The sequence below is a fragment of the Hordeum vulgare genome, chromosome 4H (genome assembly GCF_904849725.1).
Source record: "Hordeum vulgare subsp. vulgare chromosome 4H, MorexV3_pseudomolecules_assembly, whole genome shotgun sequence".
NCBI classification, from domain to species: domain Eukaryota; kingdom Viridiplantae; phylum Streptophyta; class Magnoliopsida; order Poales; family Poaceae; genus Hordeum; species Hordeum vulgare.
The window spans coordinates 354,460,024-354,478,128 of record NC_058521.1 but is presented as its reverse complement, the minus strand read 5'-3'; the positions used below and the strand labels follow the sequence as shown (position 1 = coordinate 354,478,128).

The 18,105-nt window shown below is 54.0% G+C and overlaps 1 protein-coding gene across 4 annotated transcripts in view; it reads left to right on the top strand.

Moving 5' to 3' along the window:
- Positions 1-17,292, top strand: part of LOC123448608 (LON peptidase N-terminal domain and RING finger protein 1) — a 64,184-nt gene extending 46,892 nt beyond the window's left edge. For 2 of the 4 annotated variants that reach the window (XM_045125557.1, XM_045125561.1), the window contains 3 exons: positions 16,417-16,487; positions 16,564-16,632; positions 16,714-17,013. In XM_045125557.1, coding sequence (XP_044981492.1) covers positions 16,417-16,487; positions 16,564-16,632; positions 16,714-16,773 — 200 coding nt within the window. In that variant the 3' untranslated portion in view covers positions 16,774-17,013. The other 2 variants (XM_045125560.1, XM_045125559.1) reach the window with 2 other exon arrangements.
- Positions 17,293-18,105: the final 813 nt, after the last annotated feature.

The window sequence follows — 18,105 nt, the reverse complement described above, 5'->3', positions numbered from 1 at the left end:
TCTGGCGTTGATGCACAACCATCGATTTGTCGAGCAGTTCCAACGCATGTATTGCGTCCTTCAAGAGTAGTTCGACGTAGGGGCCCACTTGGATAGTGAGAAGCTGGGCTTGAGTATTGCGGTGATGCTCCCTGGAATAGCGGTCACCACATTTGAAGCATCATCCATTAGCGCGGCGGAAGTCAACTCGTCATCCTGTGGCCGTGCCGCAACCACCTGTGGACGTGGTGGTGCGACAACAGGGAGTGGCGGTGGTCAGCCTTGCAGGTGTTGGTTGCGGACGTGCTCTTGGCATGCCCAACTCTTCCTCTTAGATTCGAGGCAGGATCGATGCTCTCGTAATGCTCGTGGGTGATTGTAGACGAACAACTGCCAGCAACTTGTCCTTCAGCCCCAACAGAAATTGGATGATGAAAAACTTTTGGCTCAATGACAGATCGAGAGCGAAGAGGTGGTACATATGATTTTCAAACACCTGCCTGTACTTTGTCACGATGCCGTGTTGGCACAACTGCAGTAACTAGTGCATCTCGAGCTCGAATTCATCGACACCAAATTCCTCTGTGATTGCCACGCAGAAGGCCTCCCATGTCAATCCTTGGTGGACCTGACGAAACGCCTGAAGCCAATGTGTTGCTTGCCCCTCGATGTAAAAGGTAGTCGTGGACACCCAACTGTGAGCAGGCACTTTGTAGGCGATCGAAGTAGGCGCGACAGCGGTCCAACCAGAGATAAGGTGCACTGCCATCGAAACGGGGAAAATCATATTTTGGTGGCTTGATGTAGCTGTCCCCGGTGTGCAGATGATGGTGCTTGTACTCTGTTTGTTGGGGAGGTGGTGCCATCGCAGTCGTGTGCGTCTGTGTGTTGGCCGGCCTGGGCGCGACTAGTTGCGCCAGCAGGGTGGTTGCTCGTTGGCAAGACGAGGAGACGGCGGTGGGCCTTGATGATGAGGTACCGGTGTGGGGCGCAGTGGCAGCGGCTGCGGGTTGAAGACTCGTCAGAGCCGTGTGGAGACGGAGACCTCTCCATGGATTTGCGCGCCTCGTCAACATCTGCTTGGGTGAGGTCGATCTGTTTGGGGAGATTGTGCAGATCTTTGGATACCGGGGTGTTGAAGGTGACCTGGGTGTCAGCACCGCTGACAGGCAGGTCCATCCACCTGACAAGATCACGGCCTCGCAGGACGCTCGGCCTGTTAGGCTGAAGAAGCCCAACCCACGCAACTGTGGGCTGGAGTGGGTGTAAACCACACCCGCTGTCACCGACTAATTATCTCCATTGGCAAGACTGACAGGGGCATCCAGTGGATCACGAACCGGCGGCGGCACCTGTTCCTCTCTCCCTGATCCCCTTTCTCCCATTCATGTAACAGAGCTTGTAATCGAGATTGTTACATGAATTCGTGGTGCTGCTAGATCGAGAGATATACCACTGGGTTCCTAACATCTGGTATTCAGAGACTTTCGATCCACACCATGGTGGAGACAAGGCTGCAGAAATCGATCACGGATCGAATCATCGCCATGGAGCCCTCCTTCAAGGACTACGTCGACAAGTTGAACGACTCCCTCGACGCAATGCACTCTGACATCCGCTCCCACACCACCAAGCTCGACGATCTGGCCCAGTGGCGTTCGAATCTGGAGAGGCGCGTGGACCAGCTCTCCGCCGCGGTCGCCGAGTTCCAGCACGCGCGTCCGGCGCCCGCTACAGCTGGGCAACCAACGGTGCCGCCCGCGCCACCACTACCTACTCCACCAGCGTCGCCGCGTGACCACGTCGGCACCAGCAAGGACGCGGGGGGCGACGCCCTCGGGTCTTCGGACCACGGCCTCGACGTTCTGCCACGGGGATTGGCACCGGTGTTCGCGTCAGTGGCCAGCCCAGCCAATGGTCAGTTCAACCCCCAATTTCCATCCTCCTTGTCCTTGCCGTTTGCCCATGCCAATCAAATCCTTGCAGGAATCGGCCAAACCCACCCGTCGATCGTTTTCCGCCAATTCTCGGGCGAGAATCATCGCCTCTGGAAAACTTTATGCGAACAGTACTTCCACACATTCGCGATTCAGGAGAGGTTTTGGGTCCCGATGGCCACCCTGAATTTTTCGGGCTCGACATCGGTGTGGTTGCAATCGGTTCAAAAAAGACTTTCTGAATTTGATTGGGAATCATTTTCTTCCTTGTTGTGCACTCGTTTCGGACGAGATCGGCATCAACTTCTCATTGCCAATTTTACACCCTCACGAAACCACTTTGGGTGCCGAGTACATAGAGAGATTTGAGCAAGTTATTAGCCATTTGTCTGCCTATTCTGATTCAATCCAATCCTTACTATTATCTAACTCGTTCTGTTGAGGGCCTTTGAGCGGACATATGCTCGATCGTGTTGGTGTAGCAACCACCGGACCTCGACACCGCGTGTGCGCTCGCGTTGTTGCAAGAGGAGGTAGCAGACGACGTTGTCCCGGACCGCCCACGACATACTCCACCAGCCCGAGTGGCTGATCTGGTGAACCGGGCACACAAGGGGGTGCCCATGGTACTTCCGCTGCCACCTCTCCAAGGGCGGTTGCCTACTACACCGCCGCCAACAGAGCGTCGCGGTGGCGATGCTTCCAAGGTCAAGGCCCTACGCAAGTACAGGCGAGCTCGCGAGCTCTGTTTCAAGTGCGGCGGACGTTGGGGGCAGGATCATACTTGTCCCACCAGCGTCCAACTGCATGTCGTCGAGGAGCTGTTGGAGTTGTTCGGCATCGACGACAACAAGGACGCCCGCACCACAACGACGGTGACTATGATGGCGATTTCTCGCCACGCCCTCACTGGAGGCACTCCACCCAAGGCCATCAAACTTCAAGCATGGCTCCAGGGGCGGCCACTCCTTTTGCCAGTGGACTCGGGCAGTTCGACCTCCTTCATCAGCGTGCAGATGGCATCCTCGCTCACCGGTGTGACACCTTTGGCCAGGCCCTGGAGAGTCAAGGTCGCTGATGGAGGAGAGCTATGTTGCGTGTCCCACATACCAGAACGTCGTTGGACTTCGCAAGAGCAAGAGTTCGTGACTGATATGAAGATCCTCCCTCTGGGCGCATACGACGCAGTTCTTGGCATGGACTGGCTCGAGGCTCACAATCTGATGAGTGTGTATTGGCGCGGCAAGCATCTCTTAATCACCACCCCTACCGGCCCAGCACGTCTCCAGGGCCAGGTGGACGGCGTTGCTGCCTGTGCAGAGATTAACAGTTTGCAGTTTCAGTGTTTGCAGCGACAGGGAGCGGTAGCACAAGTGGTTCAACTCTGCAAATCTATGAATCTGATGAAGTCTTCACTCCAACTCCGGGCAACATTCAAGCAGTTATTGATCAGTTCAAAGATGTATTTGAGGGACTGTCGGTGCACTAGAGACTGGGGTCCCTTGTGCCCCAGACTTGTGCACGGGCACCAGCAACGCCCCTGGCAGCAGCGCACGAGGAAGACTGGCAGGAAGGCAAACCAAGACCCACCCAGGCCACGCCCTCCCCTCTCCGAGGGCGTGGAGTACGAGAGCTCCAGATGCAAGGCCCCGGCAAGCCCTCTTTGCCGGGAAGACTCGCAAGACCCCGGCAAGCCCCCCTTGTCGGGAAGACTCGCAAACACTGGCGAGGCCCCCGGTAAGCCCTCCTTGCCGGGAAAGTGTTCAAGCCCCCCCGGCAAGCCCTCCTTGCCAGGAAGATAATCAAGTCATCCATGTTAGAGTTATAATATAAGTCATGTACCCTTTTGTATTTATCCCAACATATAAGGGGTTTCCTGCATATAGTCCATCACCTGTACATGTATATATACCGGCCTATGGCCTCATGGGAATACAAGTTGCTTATTCCTAACATGGTATCAGAGCCCTAGGATCTTTTTCCGCACGCGCAACTCGTGCTCTTTCCGATCTCATCTCCCTCACCTCTCGTTCTGCTCGCCTCGTCTCGCTGTGGAGGAGTTCCGCCAGCGCTGTTCTACTTGCAGCGCCCGCCAGCTCTGTTTTCTTCACCAGCCGCCGCTCCAATCCTCTGATTCAGTTGCAGCGCCAGCCAGCGCTGCTCTCGATTGGATCCGGCTCGGCTTGCTACTGCCGATTCTCAAAAAAAAAAGAAAAAAAAGGAAAAAAAATGTCTGCTACATCCGGCTACGTTGCTGTTCCTCGTTGTCCAGTGATCTTTGATGGCACTAACTACACCGAGTTCATTGGCTTCATGCGCATTCACATGCGTGGCATCCGCCTATGGGGTTTTCTTTCTGGCGAGGTCTGCTGTCCGCCATGTCCGGTTCCTCCCGTGGCTCCCACTCCGCCGACCCCACCGGCTCTTCCTGCGGATGCTTCTCAGGCCGCAAAGGATTCGGTTAAGCTTGCTGATGAGGCCGATCTCCGTGCTTATGATGAGAAGGCTTTGGCTTATGAGGAGGCTCTTCAGACGTATCATGGTGCTCTGTCTGCTTACACCCAGTGGCTTGATGATGATGCTCGTGCTGCAACTGTTCTCACTGCTAGCGTTCTGCCTTAGTTTGCCTGAGTTTTTGGGCCTTCCTACTGTGTTTGAGATGTGGACTCGCCTTCGTCAGCGCTATGAGCCCTCGGGTGATGCCTTATACCTCTCTATGGTCCGTCAGGAGCATGCTCTTCAGCAGGGTGACTCCTGTTGATGACTTCTATGCACAGAGTTCTGCTATCTGGCGCTAGCTTGATTCTCTCCGCAGTGCTGGTTGTCGTACTTGCCCCTGTTGCCAGGCTGTCCAGGCCGATTTGGAGTTCCATCGCGTCTACGAGTTCCTGTCTCGGCTTCGTAAGGAGTTTGAGCCCCGGCGTGCTCAGTTGTTTGCTCGTGGCCGTATCTCTCTCATGGAGGCGCTTTCTGAGATTCGTGCTGAGGAGACTCGTTTACGTGGTGCTGGTTTGCTGGAGGTTCCTTCGGTGCTCGCTGCTCGGGCTCCTTCTAAGCCATCTGCTGCACCGACCCCTTCTTGCTCGAGTGCTCCGCCGCTCTTGCCCACACCTTCTGGAGGCTCAGGTCGCTCCCGTCCACATTGTGGCTACTGCAACAATGATGGTCATATTGAGTCCAACTGCTACACGAAGAAGAAACACTTGCGCAAGGCGCGCTCATCATCTAGAGAGACCTCGTCATCTACCTCGACAGCTTCAGCCATCGCTTTGACTGAGCAGGATATTCTGAGACTTAAGCGTCTGCTCGCTGCTTCGGGTTCTTCCTCGACGGGTACTACTGGTTCTGTGACTGAGGCTTCCCGCACTGAGCAACCACCTTCTACACAGTCAGGTACATCCCCAAGGGTTCTGGACTCTGGAGCTTCCTTTCATATGACTTCTAATTCTTCCACTTTGTCCTCTCTTCGATCACTTGATTCTCCTGTCCATGTCCTCACCGCTGATGGTACTCCCCTTCCTGTCGTTACTAGAGGCACTCTTACGATTCCTTCTTATTCTGTTCCTGATGTTGCTCATGTTCCCCGACTCACCATGAATTTGTTTTCCGCTGGTCAACTTGCTGATTCTGGTTGTCGTGTCATCCTTGACCTTGACTCTTGTTCTGTCCAGGACCGTCGCACGCACACTCTGGTTGGGGCTGGTCCTCGTCGCCGTGATTCTGAGGGTCTTTGGGAGTTGGACTGGCTTCATGTTCCTTCCGCTGCACACTCTATCGCTAGTTCTTCCGCTTTGGCCGCCTCGGCTACTGGTTCCTTCCAACAGTGGCATCATCGACTTGGTTATCTGTGTGGTTCTCGTTTGTCGTCGTTCGTTCGTCGAGGTCTTCTGGGGTCTGTCTCAGGAGATGCCTCTTTAGAGTGTCAGGGTTGTCGTCTTGGTAAGCAGATTCAGTTACCATATCCACATAGTAAGTCAGTGTCTAAGCGTCCTTTTGATTTAGTTCATTCCGATGTATGGGGTCCGGCTCCTTTCGCTTCGAAAGGGGGTCATAAATACTATATTATTTTCATAGATGATTTCTCTTGGTACACATGGCTTTATTTCATGATTTCTCGTAGTGAGGTGTTGTCCATTTATAAGAGTTTTGCTGCCATGGTTCATACTCAGTTCTCTGCTCCCATTCGTGTGTTCCGTGCTGACTCCGTTGGCGAGTATATCTCTAAGATGTTGCGCTGTGTTCTTGCTGAGCAAGGGACTCTCTCTCAATTCTCTTGTCCTGGTGCTCACGCTCAGAATGGCGTGGCTGAGCGCAAGCATCGTCATCTTCTTGAGACGGCTCGTGCATTGATGATTGCTGCCTCTCTCCCGCCTCATTTTTGGGCTGAGGCTGTCTCCACCTCCACCTATCTCATCAATTTCCAGCCTTCCGCTGCTCTACAGGGTGGTGTTCCTTTCGAGCGTCTTTTTGATCGTTCTCCCGATTATTCGATGCTTCGCTTGTTTGGTTGTGTTTGCTATATTCTTCTTGCCCCCCGTGAACGCACCAAACTGACTGCTCAGTCTGTTGAGTGTCTTCTTAGGGTATAGTGATGAGCATAAGGGCTATCGTTGTTGGGATACTATCGGTCGTCGGATGCGTATCTCTCGGGATGTGACTTTTGATGAGTCTCGTCCCTTCTACCCACGCCCATCTTCCTCGACTTTTTCAGTGGAGGATATCTCTTTCCTCACTTTTCCTGACACACCTATCACACCCGTCGAGCCTTTGCCTATTCATTCCGCTCCCTCTGCTTATCCAGTTCATATTCTGAGTCAGTTTGTCTCCGCTCCCACCTCGGTTCACTATAGCACCTCCTTCATGTTCTCCGATATCTTCGGGGCACGATTTCTCACCGTCTATTCTTTCCTCGCTCCAGTTCTTTACAGCTTCAGGCCTATTCGGATGCTACGTGGGCTAGTGATCCTTCAGATCGCCGTTCACTTTCTGCTTACTGTGTTTTTCTTGGTGGTTCTCTCATTGCCTGGAAGACGAAGAAACAGATTGCAGTTTCCCGTTCGAGTGCAGAGGCTGAGTTGCGAGCGATGGCTCTTTTGACGGCAGAGGTGACTTGGTTACGGTGGTTACTTCAGGATTTTGGTGTTTCTGTCACTACACCAACTCTGCTCTTATCTGACAGTATAGGTGCTATTAGCATTGCGCGCGATCCTGTGAAGCATGAGCTCATCAAGCATATTGGTGTTGATGCTTTCTATGTGCGCGCTGCTGTGCAGGATTTGGTTGTTGCTCTTTAGTATGTGCCTTCCGAGTTACAGTTGGCGGATTTCCTGACGAAGGCCCAGACTAGAGCACAACATGGCTTTTATCTCTCCAAACTCAGTGTTGTTCATCCACCATGAGTTTGAGGGGGGTTTTAAGAGTTATAATATAAGTCATGTACCCTTTTGTATTTATCCCAACATATAAGGGGTTTCCTGCATATAGTCCATCACCTGTACATGTATGTATACCGGCCTATGGCCTCATGGGAATACAAGTTGCTTATTCCTAACAATCCGATAGGGACGCCAGGCCAGCAAGCTCCTTCCGCTCGCCAGGTGTCCTCCCCCGTTTCTACCACAATCCAACCGCTCCAGCGCATCCTACATGCGCCAGCGCAAGACCCAGGTGTCGATTCACCTGGGTACGTGTCGCGACCACCTTGCTGCAGGTCAGACAAGGCATTTACTACCCCTGGCATCACCGTAGAAGAAGAGCGGTGAACACTGTTCACTATGCAACCCGTGAGCACACTGTTGGTGACCCCTTTGCCTATAAAAGGAGGCCCAAGGCTCATTCTCTAGGGGTTGGACTTTTTGCGATTTGAGATTCCTTAATCACCAGCTAAGTTAGTGTAGCATATCACCCTACAGTAAGCACCCAATACAAACTAAGCAGGAGTAGGGTTTTACGCACCAAGCGGCCCGAACCTGGGTAAAGGACCTTGCCGGTGTTGATCGCTAGCTCCGCTCTCGACGCCACCTCTCTCCATAGGTGTCGATTTCCCCGACATCTTTGGCGCGCCAGGTAGGGGGAGGTGGTTGAGAGTTTTTTCGCGGATTCAAGCAAGTTCCGCACCAGATCTTGGGAAGTTGAACGCACCAGTGCGGTCCCTCGAAGCAGGGCGCAGCGGTGGTCGCTCTACTTCGCCATGGCCTCCTAACGCCTGTGCGAGCGCCCCGCTGCGTGAGCGCGGGCTAGGGAGACGGAGACCCCGAGCTTGAAGGCATCAGGTTGAAGCGCCGCTCCAGGACAGTGCGCTGCTGTCGAGGGTGTGCCTGGGGGCTTCGGCGAGGCCTCCGGCGTATACTTCGGCCGACACACCTCCGCGAATGCATAGCCGTCGAGGATGCGCCAACAGGCACGCACTCCAGCGGAAACGATTTCCCCCTAGAAGCGTTGCGTCGCCGTCGAAGATGCGCCCGGGGGCTTCACCAGCACGGCCTGGCAAAAGAGGAAAATGAGTTTTACTCCGGCAACCCCCTTCTATACGATAGTCAAGGACTATTGGCAAGGACCTTGCCGGGAAAGTGAAACCTCCTGCTTGCCGGGGATCTGAGGCCCCGGCAAAGGACACAAACACCGCGGGGAGAAGTGCCGCGGCACGACAGGTAAGTGATAGATATTCCAGATGAAATTTCATAGTAGATAGGTTTATTTCCTTTCTGGAGATCCCAAACTTTGTTTGAGAAACTTGCGCGTAGATGGAACCTTGTCAAGATCAGTGCACCTTGGTTTTGTTTCGAACTAGTTTAACGACCTGAACGGCCACAGAGCGCCTTCACACTGTTTCGAACCTGTTCAACAGCCCAAGCGGCCATGCAGCGCCTTATTTCGCCTCGAGCCGTGCTCGACAATCTAACGGTTGCACTGAGTGCGGCAAGGAGCCTTGCCGGTAACGACCCCTCCAGCGAACTGCTAAGGATCCGTTCCTCAAAGCACTAGCGGCACGACCAGTCAAGCCGACAAGCTTCCGGAAAATGCAAAGGGTGTATCATGCAAGGGGAAGGATCAGACTCAAAGGAAACAACATTTCATTCATTTGTTTGAAGCAAACTCAGACATATTACATGGATGTTTTTTACTACTCTAACCTATGATACTGTCTTCTGGCGAGGGACATGCTTGCCGGACAGAAGTTCAAGAAGACAAAAAGCAAGACGTCCCCCGGCGCAACCCAGGCTGGTTTCTCCTGGATCAGCACTTCACAGAGGAGAACGGGGGCGGAGGACAGGGCGACCGGAAGGGATGAAGAAGCCGGAGCCCGCAAGCGCGCCTCCTCCTGGAGCCAGGGCACCGACACCAGCTCCGGTGAGGTGGCCCAAGTAGGGGGGATGGAGAAGTCTGAGCTTGCGGAGGTGCCTCCTCCTCGAACACGAGGCACCGACGCCAGCTCCGGCAAGATAACCCTGCCAGGCGGGGGAGAGGCGTGAGCGGGCCTCGACGGCATGGCCGGCAGTCAGTCGGAGCTCGGGGAGTCGTACTTCGACTTGACCCCCCGAGATCCTGCCCTGCCAAGAGCGCCACTGCCGCCACTGTCCTCCTCGTCGCTATCGCTCGAGGAGGGACATTCGGCGCTGCTCGAGCTCTCTTAGCCGAGACGCGCACCCGAGCGCCCATAAAACTTGACAGATAGCATATTATCCTCCGCTAGCTTAAAGCGGAGGACATGCCCATCCTCGAGGCTGTGGGCGCGGGCGCAGGCTTTCCAGCCCCGCCCGAGCAACATGGAGCGGCGTTTCGGGTACTCCACGTGCACCTGCATAGCGCTGTGGGAGCAACCGTACGCCCGCAACCACAAGACGGGAGGCTTGGCGGCCTCCATCGCCCTAGCAAAAGGGCGAGGGAGGTGCAGGTGGCCCCGAGGGACGCCGTGCAGTTCCACGACGAACTCCAGTGCCGTCCCGTCCGAGTGCCCGCCCCACGGAGGAGAAACCGGCGCTGGGGGAGAAGACGGAGGTGCTGGAGTAGCACTCCGCCTTCCCCGGCCGTGGCCTCCGCGGCCCGTCGCCCCTCCGCCACCTCGGGCGCTCGTGCCGCCCTCCGCAGCTGCGCCCCCTGAAGCTGTGGCATGATCCAAATGGGATCCCCTTGCCGCCCTGGCAGCCGATGGTGGCCGCCCTCGTCCCATAGCCATGGTTAGGGGCGAGCGCCACCTGGAACTAGAGAAGACTCCTCAGATGCAAGCCGGGTGTGCTGAATGTTTCGGGAGTTGGATGGATGAGCAAAACCCCCTCGCAAACTTCCTAATTTGTAGGGCGAGGCGCGGGGGCTAGCTCTCCTCACTCCAGAAACCGCCGCCCCTCTCGCCCAATCACCCATGATCACGAGCGAACAGGGAACCGCCCTGCTGCACCAGTGCATGCGGGGGCGGGCCCTGCCACGATTGCAGCCTTTAAGGCCACGAACGCCACTTGCCTGACCTTTACTGCGCATGCCTCACGCGTGGCAGTAATGCTTCGGGAGGTGGGGAGGCCATTGTGCGCACACTTCTCCACCTCGCGCGCTCGATGCGCGACGTGGGAAAGTGCCGCTCGCAACGGCTCCAAAGCTACAAAGTACCCTGGCATAGAAGCCCGTGCACCACTTTGGGCCTAGTCCAGCAATGCCCCGCGCGCGTGCGTGGCCCAGGCTCGGGGGCTCCTGTCGGTGCACTAGAGACTGGGGTTCCTTGTGCCCCAGACTTGTGCACGGGCATCGGCAACGCCCCTGGCAGTAGCGCACGAGGAAGACTGGCAGGAAGGCAAACCAAGACCCACCGAGGCCACGCCCTCCCCTCTTCGAGGGCGTGGAGTACGAGAGCTCTAGATGCAAGGCCCCGACAAGCCCTCCTTGCCGGGAAGATTCGCAAGGCCCCGGCAAGCCCTCCTTGCCGGGAAGACTCGCAAAGACTGGCGAGGCCCCCGGTAAGCCCTCCTTGCCGGGAAAGTGTTCAAGCCCCCCCCCCCCCCCCCCCCCGGCAAGCCCTCCTTGCCGGGATGATAATCAAGTCATCCAATAGGGATGCCAGGCCAGCAAGCTCCTTCCGCTCGCCAGGTGTCCTCCCCCATTTCTACCACAATCCAACCGCTCCAGCGCATCCTTCATGCGCCAGCGCAAGACCCAGGTGTCTATTCACCTGGGTACGTGTCGCGACCACCTCGCTGCAGGTCAGGGGTCAGACAAGGCATTTATTGCCCCTGACACCACCATAGAAGAAGAGCGGTGAACACCGTTCACTATGCAACCCGTGAGCACACTGTTGGTGACCCCTTTGCCTATAAAAGGAGGCCCAAGGCTCATTCTCTAGGGGTTGGACTTTTTGGGATTTGAGACTCCCTAATCACCAGCTAAGTTACTGTAGCATATCACCCTAAAGTAAGCACCCAATACAAACTAAGCAGGAGTAGGGTTTTACGCGCCAAGCGGCCCGAATCTGGGTAAAGGACCTTGCCGGTGTTGATCGCTAGCTCCGCTCTCGACGCTACCTCTCTCCCCCCGCCAGACGATCAAGGGACTTTTCGAGCTTTCCATAGGTGTCGATTTTCCCGACAGTGACCCAAAGGTATGCCTTCATGCCGTGTGTGCAATCACCGCATACCGCTCATGCCGGGAGCGCCACCAGTGAACCTGAGACCCTACTGGTACAAACCTGAACACAAATCTGAGATCGAGCGTCAGGTTAAGGAGTTTGTGGAAGCAGGTGTTATCCAGAAGAGCCATAGCCCCTTCTCTTCACCGGTGATTTTGGTTAAGAAGGACGGGACGTGGCGGCTATGCATCGACTACCGACACCTCAACGCAATGACGGTGGTCGAAAAGTACCCTGTGCTTGTAATAGAGGAACTAGTTGATGAATTGCATGACGCTCGGTGGTTCTCCAAATTGAACCTACGCACAAGCTACCATCAAATCCGCATGGCAGAGGGAGAGGAGTTCAAGACGGCTTTCCAAACTCAGGACACTTTGAATTCAGAGTGGTGTCCTTCGGGCTAGCTGGCGGACCAAGAAATTTTAATGGAGCCATAGTTTTTAAGGCGTCGAGGTGTTTTAAGGCGTTGGGGGCTCCTCAACACCTAGGCGCTTAAAGCGCGAGGTGATGCGACGCCTCAGTTCATTTTTGTCGTCGGTGTGTTCCCCACTCTCTCCCCCAGCAGCACACCACAACTCAGCAGCACCGAAGTGAGGGCCGGAGAGGAAAGAGACCATGGGGAGAGAGGGCAGTCCTACCTTGTTGCCCTGCTGGGGGAGGGATGCGCCAGGGGAGGAGAGGAAGCTTGGCCGGTGATGGGGAGGAAGCTGGACGAGGGAGGAAGCTTGGTCGGCGGACAAGATCTGGCGGAGGCGGGGCTGGCCGCCTGAGAGGAGAGAGCTCTTCTCTCTCTCTCTCTGAGATCGATTTCTGTCACCGGTGTGTTCCCCACTCTCTCTCCCATCTATTTCATCTCAGATTGCCCCCCAATTTCTATCCAATCCCACCCAATTTCTGTTTCCCACCCCGCCCCTCACCAGTTCCCGCTCGACCTGGACCAAGGTGTCCAAATTGGACCAGGGCGACGCCTCCCCTGCCTAGGCGACGACCTGGACGCCTCAACAAGAGAATCTGGACGCCTTCAAAACCATGAATGGAGCAATGACAGACACGTTGCATCCATTGATCAGGGTGTGTGTGTTGGCTTTCTTCGACGACATCCTCGTTTTCAGCAAGACCCTCAGCGATCATGTGCAGCATCTCCGTCAGGTGTTTGAACTGCTACGGCGAGATCAATGGAAGGTTAAGATGAGCAAATGTGCTTTTGGGCAGCAGCGCATATCGTACCTTGGGCATGTGATCAGCGCGGAGGGGGTGGCCACGGATCCCTCCAAGATCCAGGCAGTTCGTGAGTGGCCTTCACCAACCAATGTCAAGGAGGTTCGTCAATTTCTCGGTCTAGCAAGGTATTACCGTCGGTTCGTCTGGCAGTTTGGGGTTCTGGCTCGACCCTTGTTCAACCTGCTCAAGAAAGGCTCCCCGTTTGTGTGGACGGACAACACTGAACAAAGTTTCCAAGTGCTCAAGCAAAGTTTGATTTCAGCGCCCGTGTTGGCTTTACCCAATTTCCAGAAGCAATTCACAGTCGAAATGGATGCATGCGATTCGGGCATCGGAGCAATCTTGCAACAGGATGGGCATCCCATCGCCTTCATGAGCAAATCCCTCTATCCTAAGTATCGGGGGCTGTCAACTTACGAGAAGGAATATTTGGCGATCATCACAGCGGGGGATCAATGGCGTCCATATCTTCAGTCAGCTGAATTCGTCGTCAAGACTGATGATCAGCGCAGCTTGGTGCATCTGCAAGAACAACGACTGGTCACTCCTTGGCAGCAAAGGGCATTCACCAAACTTCTCGGGCTGCAGTACAGGATAGTTTACAACAAAGGAACGGACAATGGAGCTGCTGACGCCTTGTCTCGCATGCCTAAAACAGAGTCCCTGTTCGCGATCTCCTCTTGTCGACCAGCATGGCTGGAGGATGTGGTCGCGAGTTACAATTACAACACGCAAGCACAAAGGCTGTTGGAGCAGCTGGCCATCAGACTGGATCCGAAGGGGCGTTTCACCATGGTGCAAGGCATCATTCGTTTTCGTGAACGCATCTGGCTAGGGGGCGACACGGCACTCCAGCAGCAGATCATTGCCGCTTTCCTTGACAGCCCTGTCGGGGGCCATTCCGGATTCCCAGTAACCTACAAACATATCCGGAGGCTGTTTGCATGGGCCAAGATGAAGATCCACATCGAACAATATGTCAAGTGCTGCCAAGTTTGTCAACAGGCTAAATCAGAGAGGGTACCTTCTCCGGGTCTGCTGCAGCCCCTCCCAATTCCTCAAGCATCATGGGATATGATAACAATGGACTTCATCGTCATCGATGGTCTGCCCCAATCTGGTCAGTACAATTGCATTTGGGTTCTGGTCGACCGGATGACAAAATTTGCTCATTTTCTGCCACTTGCTCACCCTTACACCGCTGCTCGCATCGCTCTCCTTTTCATGCAACATATCTATCCAATCCATGGGTTCCCCAATGCCATTGTTTCCGATCAGGACCCTGTGTTCACCAGCCATTTTTGGCAGGAGCTTTTCAAATACGAAGGCACTAAGCTACACATGAGCACGACAAATCATCCTCAGACCGACGGGCAATCTGAACGGGTGAACCAATGTCTTGAAACCTTCCTCCGCTGTTTTACTCATGCCTGCCTGAAAAGGTGGAGCCATTGGATTCCAGTCGCTCAATTTTGGTACAACTCCTCGCCCCACTCTTCCATAGGTATGACTCCTTTCAAGGTTATGTTCGGTCATGAGCCCTGCCTTTGGGCGATCACCACCACCTCCACCTGTTTGGTACCATCTCTGCACTCTTGGTTGGATGAACGGGCAATCATACAGAACCTGCTGCAGCAACATCTCCAGCGAGCCCAGCACCGCATGAAGCAGCAAGCGGGCAAGAGGCGTTCTGAGCGCAACTTTGCAGTGGGTGACCTGGTGTTTCTGAAGTTGCAACCATATGTGCAAACATCGGTGGCGAAGAGGGCCAACCACAAGCTGTCCTTTAAGTTCTATGGGCCTTTTCCCATCATTAGCAAGATCAACGACGCACCAGTTTTCCTTGCCAACTGGAACTGTCACCGCAATCAACCGTGCACCCAGTTTTCCATGTCTCCATGCTGCGTCGCGCTGTCCTCCCAGGGTGCACCCAGTTTTCCATGTCTCCATGCTGTGTCGCGCTGTCCTCCCAGGTACGGATGTAGAACCAATACTTCCTGTCATTTCTGATGTACCGGCGGTGCCACAAGCTATCCTCGACACCCGCTGGAGACGCAAACACGGGGCCATGATAGAGCAAGTACTCATCCGTTGGTCAACCGCGCCAAGATCAACGACACATGGAAAGACAAGCTAGAGCTACAGGCTCGCTTTCCAGCAGCAGAGGCTTGGGGGCAAGCCTCGTCTCAAGAAGGGGGGGATGTCAGCACCGCTGAGAGGCCGACCCCTCCACCTGACAAGACCATGGCCTCGCAGGACGCTCGGCCTGTCAGGCTGAAGAAGCCCAACCCAAGCAACTGTGGGCCGGAGTGGGTGCAAACCACACCCGCTGTCACCGACTACTTATCTCCATTGGCAAGACTGAGAGGGGCATCCAGTGGATCACGAACCGGCGGTGGCGGCACCTGTTGCTCTCTCCCCGATCCCCTTTCTCCCATTCATGTAACAGAGCTTGTAATCGAGATTGCTACCTGAATTCGTGAGTGTTGCTGCTAGAACGAGAGATATACCACTGGATTCCTAACACTGGGCCTCGAGCCGTTTGTCGCTGTCCAGTTTCTGTTCGTCGAGGCGCGTGGCGATCGATTCCAGAAGGGACTTGAGGGTGCTGGTGTTGTCGTCCATGGCGGACAGGAGCTGCCCGATCTGCGCGGAGGGCTTCAACGGCGCCGTCGCTCTCGCTGCGAACCGATCTAACCCCGGCGGGGATTTTGGGTTGTCTCGCCAAGGCAAGTCCACACCCGGGTAGGTGGAATTTTACAGATCAAGGCCAAGAGAATTTGAGAAGCAGCAGAGAAAAATTCCCGGAGGAATCGAAGGCTCTGATTACCAACTGTAACACCCCTGTTCGGATCGGGTAGATCGGAGTAGGTTTGGGGGAGGGGATCGGATCTGGTTAGGTGGGAGTTTGGAGAAGGAGGTGAGGAACGAGAGACAGGGGATTAGCAACTCAATTCATTACATACAGCCTCCCTCTCGGTATCACTTACAGGGGTGTTAAGTACAGGACGCGTCTGGCCCGTGGCCAGCTCACACACGCACGCTGGATCCAGGGTCCCACTGGTCAGCTAGGCTTTGGCCTACCTGGTAGTCACACGGCATGGCCTTGCATAGCCGGTGTGACACCGTAGTACCTTATGCATATATGTCAGGGTATTAGGATAATGGTGTATTAAGGATTTATTATCTAGGGGCATAACAATCATTTCGCATGGGATGTTATCTTGTACCGGCCAGACTCTTTATAAGGCTATCCTTGTATCATTGTTCAGCTAAGAAATCAAAACCCAAATTTTATCATGCATTTACTTCTTTATCTCAGTTCTGTACATTCCAGCATTTTATCTTCTTTGACCTGCAATTTATCCCTGTTCTACTGAATCTTGTCGAATTCCCAGTTCTTGTTGATCTCTCCTCGTCAGATCCATCGGGTTCCTGACAATGTATATGTATGTTTATAGTCTATTTTCTTAAACTTCAAAATATTTCCAAATCTTTTAGGATTCTACTTTATTTTGGGGTCTTGATAAATAAGGTGGATCTACCACTGTCAGTGCTCATACTTTCAAAACAGTATATGAATGTCCTGCTCTTTGAAAACCGTGTTTGTTGTTTGGTGCTCAACTAATGCCCATAGTGTTCTAATTTCACCTGTTTTACTGAATGCAGTGAGGCGGACACGACATTTCGATCTTGAGAGCATTCCTGGACCACAGGACCCTGAGAAGTTCAGTTTTTGGGTAAGCCTCGTTCCTGCAGATTCTTAGGTGAAGGATATAGTATCTTTGGTGCCGTGTACTTATTTCTTTTCTGCAGCTTGTCAACTTGATTAATTTGAGGCCATCGGATAAATTAGATCTATTACGCCTCTGTGATACTCGGGAGGTTAGCTTCAAGACTAAATTTGCATTTGAACCTTACGGGAGATATCATGTTTTAATGTTGCACTATTTCTTGCCCCTGCAGAGAATATCTCGTAGCCTTAGATTGCTGGGTAATGCAGAACAAGGTTGCCGTGTACAGTAACGGATTATATATTTGGCGCAAAACCATTATAGAATCAATTTACTCATCACTCGGTACATTGACTAACAATGTACTCCCTCCGTTCCATAATATAAGAACGATTTTTACACTACCACATATTCTGATGCTAGTGAAATTCTTATGATTTTGTATGTTCTTTTATTCTCTTATTACCCCAAAAAAATACTATATGATTTTTGTACTTATTATTACTGTGAAACCATTCGATGTTTGGCCTAACACTCGTGTTCTAGGGGCGTTGGCTCCAGTATGAAAGGATGTTCAAAATATTGTCAAAGAGATTCACGGATGTAGTGCACAAGGCCTAATTTGTCCATGTGAAGACAAAAGACAAGCAGCTACATAGTAATGAATAAAGCACCCACTTGCCATCTACAGAAACGTTATGACTGGACACTTTAGGCCTTGATTGGGAGCATGTAAATTGATACTCAATCCGGTAACAAATACTAGTCGGTTTTTATATTTCAATATAGACCGACATGGGAATTGAAATGAGCAGCAATGACTGGCGGGGTCACTGGCGGGGTCATCTTTGGTCGTGTCTGGCCGCTGGTTAGATCCGCCTGGAGCTGGCTCCTAGCCGCTGGTGGGCGGCTCGGGGTGGTGGCCGCAAACTCCTGGTCGAGGCTTGGATATAGGCTATGGCGTGGTGGTAGCCCATGGCGGTGGGCTGGGTCATCTCTCGGCATGGCTGGACATCTTCCGCGTCGGCCCGTCGGTGAGCAGTTTGTGCGGTGGCGCTGCGGCGGTTGGCTTGTTTTGGCGTCTGTGCCCCGTAGGCGACCTGTGTCGGCCTTTGATCCCACTCCTCACTGTTCGGGCGCTATTTTTTGTCAAAGGGTTGACCCTCTCCCACTTACGGTACATCGCTCGTCTTGCGCCCTGTCCTCATTGTTTGGGCGCTATTTTTGTCAAAGGGTCGACCTGTGTTGCAGGATTGAGCTTGTTTTGCACCTCATGACAAGACCGAGCTCATCTCACGCCTGACGGTAAGACCGACCTCGTCTCGCGTACAGCAGTAGAACCAACCTCGTCTCATGCCTGGCCGTTGGATCGAGCTCGTCTCTCGCCTGGTGTTGTAGGATGGATCAATGAAGGCCTGTTTTGGCCGGCCTAGTGGGTCTCGGTGCTGCGGCCGCTTAGGGGTGCAAAAGGCGGGACGTGTCTCTTTGGCTGGGGTGGCAGCGGGTCTTATGTGAGTTGGTGTCGGGGTTTTAAATGCCGGGGCAGTGGCCCTGGTGGTGGTAGCATGGTGTGGGTAGAGCCCTTGGTTTGGTGTCGCCCGGTGGCCATGGTCATGTGGGTGGC